Below are 7500 nucleotides of genomic sequence, written 5' to 3'. Positions count from 1 at the left end.
ATTGTTATCATTATTATTAATGTAATTATTATTGTTGCTATCTATATTACTTTTATTGTCATTATTATTGATATTGCCGTTATGAGTAGCAATGGAAGTAGCATTGATATTATTAGCATCAGTATTATTAGCATTAGTATTAGTAGTAGTAGTATAATTACTATCATTACTATCATTATCATTGTTGTTGTTGCTTTGTTGTCGTTATTTTTGCTGTTGTTGTGCTATTATTAATACTGTTATTATAACCATTGCTATTCCTTCCTCCTACCCTTCTACAACCTACCTCATCCCCTCCCCCCAACCCACCTTCCCTCCTCCCTCCCCCACCTCCCTCCCCACCTTCCTCCACCCCACCCCTTCACCTTCCTCCCAACCCAACCTTCCCTGTAAACCGGATCTCACAAATCTTACAATCTTTTCTCCTCTTCCACTTTGCGCAGGTGTGGTGAGACGATATGAAGTGGAGGGGCTTGCTGGCGAGTCTGTTCTCCTGCCGTGCGAGGTGGACAAGGCTTCCTGCGGGAACTTCCACAACATCAAGTGGTACAAGGGGGTGGAGCGTGTGTTCATTTTCTCCGACATGGCTAATGTGAGGAGAGCGGAGGGGCCTCTGTTGGATAGGTGAGTGCTGTTTTCTTCAGTTGTTTGTTTTCTGTTTTGTTTTCTGTTTATTTTTTTAAATCTTTTTTATCAGTTCTTTTTTTTTTTTTTTTTTAGGGGGGGGGGGCATCTTCTTCTTCTTTTTTCGCTTTTTTTGGTGTTGTTGCGTTGTTGTTGTTGTTGTTTTTCTTTTCTTCTTGGCATCTTCTCTTTTCCTTTTTTTTCTGTTTTCTTGCTATCTTTTTTTCGCGTTGTCGTTTTTTTCTGTATATTTATTTCATGTATTCATTTTTTATCATTATTGTCCTATTTTTTTTCTATTGTTATTCTCTCTATATTCTGTACCTTCTGTCTTTTTTTTCATTTCCTGCTCTTCCTTATTCTCTCCATCTTTTTTTTTGTTTTCTTTTCTTATATGGCCTCTTTCTTTTTTTCCGTTTTCTCTTTATCATTTGTCAGTTTGATATTTTCCCATGTGATTTAGTAATGTAATATGCATTTTTATTCGTATGTTAATTCCTTTTTTCCCTATTTCAACATCCATATCGTTCCTATTTTGACCATTTTAATGTTATTCTTTTATTTTCTATTTTTCCCTTTTATTCATGCTGCACTGAATAATTTAATAAACTCGCACATGCCTGAGTAAATCCTGCTGTATATACGCCTTTGATTAGCTTATGTAAATAACATATAATATAGCAAAGAGCATAGAAAGCAGAAGTGTCATATCTCTGGAATCTTTTTTTTATACATCTGTATGTGTCTATGTCTGTCTGTCTCATTATCGTGCGCCTGTTTATCGTGCGTATGATACATGTATACCTATATATGTGTACCCATGAACACATTCACATGTAAACACAGCTCTACAAACGCAGAAATCATTAAAAAAAAAAAAAAAAAAAAAAAGCACAACAGCTGACAATTCGCACAATCCCCATCCTTCTTATTCGCACAATCTCCATCCCTCTTATTCGCACAATCTCCACTCCTCTTATTCGCAGAACGCACTTCCACTACGCGGCCAACGGCACTGACAGCAGCCTCCAGATCTTCCCACTTCGGACAGAGGACGAAGGGATGTACAAGTGCGAGATTACGTACCTGGCCGTCAGAGATTCGTGCTCGGTCGTGCAGTTCGTTAACCTCACTACGTACGGTAAGTGCACAGAGGAGGTGGCTTGATTATGATTTGCTTAAAGTTCTTATTGATGTTCTTGTTGTTGATTTGTTAGGTTGCCACGGTTATTATTTTTTTTTAATAACGATATGATTTTTTAAAAGATAATTTTATGATTTTTCAAAACAAATAATGATATGATTTTTCGAAAAAAAAATGATATGACTTTTGAAAAAAATAATGATATGATTTTTGAAAAAAAATGATATGATTTTTGAGAAAAAAAAATAATGATATGATTTAAAAAATATATATTTTCTTTTTTGGATGATTCTCATCAACATTAATACTTAAACTGTTATCACATATTGTTATAGCTTTGGTTTTATCAATGTCATTAATATGATAATCATTCTTACCGTTCATATAACCAATGCTATTATACCATTTGTTTTCAATTGAAGAGGCACTTCTCTCTCTATGAACAATACCTCTATACCTATTTTGAGCTCTATCACACCCCTTTAAGATTTTAGCCTGAGAAAAATGGTATCCCATCCCCATGAACCTGCTGAGACAAGTCATTGAAATTCTGAAGAGAGAGAGGAGTGGCCTTTCTTGAAATTTCGAGAGATTTTGATAACGTATGCACAAATCGGTCCTTCGCCATGGTGCTGTAACCGACCATTTTGACGGAGGTTGTCAAACATTTCATCTTTATATATTTTTGTGGCGTTTGTTTTTCTTCTTCTATGTTGTTGTTTTTTTTTCATCCTTGATTTTATTGATCGTGTAAGTTGAATGATTTATGAATTATTTGATTGTGTAATATTCGAATGTGTTTTTCAGGGGACATAAATGTTTTCCCTCGTATTGTTATCACGATATGTAAATGACTCTGCCACATGTGCTATCAATCATGGCAAATTAATTACAATCTCACGTTCTCTCCCTCCCTTCCTATCCGTCTCTCTATTTCCTCATTCTCCCTCTCTCTCCTCTCCTCTCCTTTTTTTTCATTTTATTCTTTCGTCTTTTCTACCCGCTCTCTCCTTCCATCTCCCCATCCTCTCATCTTTCTTTCATCTCTCTTTCCTCCACTTCTTCCACTCTATCCTCCTTCTCCCTCTCCTTCCACTCCTCTTCCATCCCTCACACAAATTCTTCAACACACCTCCCCCCCTTCCCCTTCTTCCCTCCCCCTTTCCCTTCTCCCCCCCCCTTTCCCTTCCCCCCTCCTCCCCCATCACCCCCCCCTTCCCCACTCCTTCCCCCTTTCCCTCTTTCCCTCCTCCCCCCCACCTTCCCCTTCTCCCCTCCTCCTCCCCCCAACAACAGCTCTCCCGACGTTCCAGCGCCTATCGTTCGAGGACGGTTCCCCGATCGACAACGCCACCGAGATCGGCCCCTTCGACGAGGACACGACGCTCACCCTCGTCTGCGAGTCGGGCGGAGGGAAACCCGTCGCCAAAGTCTCCTGGTGGAACGGCAGCCAGGCGCTTGCAGGTGAGTCTGAGGGTGTGTGGGCCCGGGTGGTTCTTGGGGGGAGGTTTTGCAAAGGGAGTTGGAGGGAATGGCGATGGCTTTGCTGGGTTTGTGACGTAGATAAGGGGAGTAAGTGGGTTGGCCAGCAGAGGGGTAAGTGGGTTGGTATTGGGCCAGGAGGGAGGTAAGTGGGTTGGCCGGGAGGGGGGGGTAAGTGGGTTGGCCAGGAGGGGGGTAAGTGGGTTGGTATTGGGTCAGGAGGGAGGTAAGTGGGTTGGCCAGGAGGGGGGGTAAGTGGGTTGGCCAGGAGAGGGGTAAGTGGGTTGGCCAGGAGGGGGGAAAGTGGATTTGTATTGGGTTAGGATTTGGACGGGGAAACAGGGTTAGGAATTTGATATGAGCCTGACAATAGGAGGTGGGGTATTGGCGTGTGAGTTAGCATGGGGAGTTAGGGGTTCATACGGGATCTGGGTAAGAGAGATTAGTATGTGAGATTGAGCCCCTCTATCGATGAGGTCAGGAGGAAGTGTTCAGGGGTTCATAAGGTTGCAGTAGAGATTGATTTCGTTCCTGAGGTTAGTGTCCGGGAGACTAGGGTGTGTGTTGGGGGGGGGGGGGGGGGAAGGGGTCCGGAGGTTCATACGAGGTAAGGCCTTGGGTTAGGATTGAGAGACTGGTGCCGGGGAGGGGGGGGGGGGGGGCAGGGATTAAGTAGGTCTTTGCTTCTGGACAAAGTTTGTTGAAAGTTTGGAAACAGTAATATGGATAGTGGTGGTGGTGGTGGTGGGGTAGGTGATGTAAATCTTCAAGATAGTAAGGCAGAAGAAAAGTGTTTACATCTTCGAAAATAAACTGAATATATTGAATAAACGATACCCGCCCTGGAGTATAATTGAATAATAAGAGGGGGAGGGCTTGGTAAATGGAAAAATCAAAAACGATAAAGCCGTCATATCAAGGAAGAAATAGTAACCGATAACGATAACGATAATAGGATAACCGTTCACAAAATTACCTCAACTGGCAACTGGCATTTAATAACCAGTCGGTCATTAACAGCACGATAACCAATATAAACTACCATAACTGTTCTCTTAACTACCACCTGACTCAGCTGAAATGGCACCGTGAAATATCATTAAAAATCTAGAAATAAAAAATAATAATCTCTTAAAAAGGTATACATATATTTGTTGTTGCTACTATCGTCATAATCTGTATCATCATGATACAATGATCTTGATAATGATAATATTAATGATAATGTTAAAGATAAAGATCATGATGATGACAAAAAGATAAAACTAAAGATAAAAATTATGATAACAAAAAATATAATAGTAATAATGATAATCACCATTATCCTTATCCTCATCATTGTTGTTGCGTTTAACTTCATTTCCAAAATCCCGTAAATATAACGATAATCGGTGGTAAGGCGACTGCGGTCAAGCCAAGCAATCTAAGGGAAGAAATCTGTAGCAAAGTGGTATAAATTGGATTCCCAGCCTCCACAGTAGACCCCTGATGCAATTAAGGCGACTTTGGCTCGTTTAGGGTCCACGCACACACACACACGCGCGCGCGCTGAGACGGAGACCACGCCACGGGCTTCTGGCGTTTTGGAAGGACGAGGCGAGGGACCTGGACTCGTTTTGCCATGTGGCGAAGGCCCCGTTTGGGTTTCTTAGTGCTATTGCCGTCTGTCTGTTGTTGTTTTTTTTTTTTTTTAGAAGAGTTAGGGGTTAAGTCGGGTGGGGATATAGTTGTAAAGTTGTATTATCTATTTATGTATCTATCTACCAATCTATCTATATATATACATATATATACATATATATACGTATATATACATATATATACATATATATACATATATATACGTATATATACATATATAACACACAACGACAGCAAGCGGACACTGCAATATATATAGATTAACTGAACAATGGATGTTATCCGAGAGAATCTCCAGACGTATTCTGCTCAATTGACAGCTGTTCCAGTAGCCAACACCTATCGACACAAACGGTTTCCAGCGCCAATACAGGACGTATATAGCCTCCCCTTCACGGAAATCAGTTAAAGTCCGTTCTAAACCGATACAGAAAGTCGTCTTACTTTTGCGAAACTCGTCCGAAAGAAATTCCACACTATAAATCGACAACGAACGAAAAGAGGGCGTGTTATTGATAGCATCTGAGGAACTCCGTCTTTTTGACACAAAGAACACTCGCGAAAAAGAAATAGCCCTGAACACTTGCTCGACAGGGGATAGGAGCTATAATTTACACGCCGCCATTTTTCAAGCCATGAGGTCAAGAAAAAACCTAAGCCCGAACGTTAGGCGGAAGAGCCAATTAAATGCAAATTCCTTTATAAAAAAAATCAAGAGCGAAAAGCCAAGCACGGTTAGGAAATGTAGTTAGTGTGATATAATTCGGCGCAGAGTTAAAAGAGAACTTTTAATAGGTTTATCATTAGGATTTCGTCAATACAAGGGAGGGATATTTTCAGATCTATCAAGGGACGACTTTTACGGTATGGGAAAGAGCGGGAAAGAAAACCTAATTGAAAATTTAGGTGTAATTGGCCTTGCCTTCATTATCTTTTTTTCTCTCTTTTTTCTGCTACGGCAAAAAAAGAAAAGAAAAAAGAACTTAGACTTGGGGTTCAGAAGCTTATTTTTAGTTGTTCGAATCTCTAATGACATCATATATTTTTAGAAATCCCTTTTGTGTTCCAGGTAATGATACCTTTACCTGGATTGTAAATCTTTAGATCGTCTGATGTCATGCAGTCGTGTTAATTTTCTTTCCATTTTTCTTGTATGTAAGCTCTTACAGAATATATTTTTTTTTTTTTTAACAAGGATCACTGGAACAAAAAATAAATCTAATCTTCATAATAGAAAGGATAAAATACTAATTATATCACTGAAAATTAATGAAAAGAATGTTGCAAGTCTAGAATTACTGTTTGCCTATAATTAACCCCATTCATCAAAACTAACTCGAAATTATGACGTACTAAACATACGTCTTTTAACATGTATCTCCGCTTTTCTTTCTCCATTCTTCCCTTCTTGCTTCTTGCTTGAAGGCAAATACTCCGAGACCTTCGACGAGGACGGCTCAGGTCTCGGCAGGAACGTCCTCCAGGTATCTCTGACCCGGGATGACCTCGGCTCCGTCTTCACCTGCGAGGCCGAGAACGCAGCTATGACCTCGCCCTTCGTGGCCTCCGTCAGCATCGACGTGAATGGTGAGTTTGATGTTTTGTTTGAACGTAAGAAGAGTGGCTCTTATTTCTTTGTATCTGAGGGGGACGTTGCGATTTTTTTGTGGGGTGTTTTCGTTGAGTGAAGTGCAGTGCTGTGTATGTGATATATATATATATATATATATATATATATATATATATATATATATATATATATATACAAATATATGAATATATATATGTGTGTGTGTGTGTGTGTGTGTGTGTGTGTGTGTGTGTGTGTGTGTGTGTGTGTGTGTGTGTGTGTGTGTGTGTGTGTGTGTCTGCGTGTGTTTATATGTATATATATATACTATATATGTATTGTATATATTATATATATATATATATATATATATATATATATATGTATTGTATATATATTATATATATGTATTGTATATATTATATTTATGTATATATATATGTATATATGTATGTATGTATGCATACACAAGAGAGAACTTTTCACTTTATATCATAAACATGATATTGGTACGCGTTAACTAAAGATACACCCTAACAGTTAAAGAGCCAAATTAAATTCTGTGCGTTTTCATCCAGCCTGACAAACTATTCCATACATTTAATAATTTCAAAACCCAGACTCGTTACTTAATATGGGAGAGACTATATTCCCAGGATTAGGTGTTCTGGAACAGGCATTTTAGTCGTAGTTCCTTCCCTCTGTAATTTTCTGCAATCCAACTCAACAGTGAAATTGACGTGGGAGTGTAAATGATCTTTCTGACGTATACCGTACTTCACTTTTTATCGTCGCTTGCTTTTTACTGTTTCGAATTAAGATACAAAATGAGATAAACCTCCTCGGGATCATAAGTCAAAAAAAAAAAAAAAGTGCGCTCTAGGTTTGTGTTTGTTTGTTCAGTTTATATGTGTATATACACTGAGGCACATCTAAACCAATGATAGTTATAATTTCTCGTTCTTTCTTTCCTTTTATACCAATGCCTAGAGAAATGTACGTACTTCTATGTATTGAGTTTAGAGAGGCTTTGTAATAA

At 39.2% G+C, this 7500-nt stretch overlaps 1 protein-coding gene across 11 annotated transcripts in view; it reads left to right on the top strand.

Moving 5' to 3' along the window:
- Positions 1-7500, top strand: part of LOC125031216 (hemicentin-1-like) — a 257950-nt gene that overhangs the window by 204382 nt on the left and 46068 nt on the right. For all 11 annotated transcript variants that reach the window (XM_047621848.1, XM_047621840.1, XM_047621839.1 and 8 more), the window contains exons 2-5: positions 444-624; positions 1611-1765; positions 3065-3232; positions 6317-6478. In XM_047621848.1, the coding sequence (XP_047477804.1) occupies positions 444-624; positions 1611-1765; positions 3065-3232; positions 6317-6478 (666 nt within the window). The remainder of the gene's footprint in view (positions 1-443; positions 625-1610; positions 1766-3064; positions 3233-6316; positions 6479-7500) is intronic.

The sequence above is a fragment of the Penaeus chinensis genome, chromosome 12, assembly GCF_019202785.1.
Source record: "Penaeus chinensis breed Huanghai No. 1 chromosome 12, ASM1920278v2, whole genome shotgun sequence".
NCBI lineage: Eukaryota > Metazoa > Arthropoda > Malacostraca > Decapoda > Penaeidae > Penaeus > Penaeus chinensis.
Note: the sequence above shows the minus strand (reverse complement) of the source record. Positions and strands in the feature narration are given on the sequence as shown.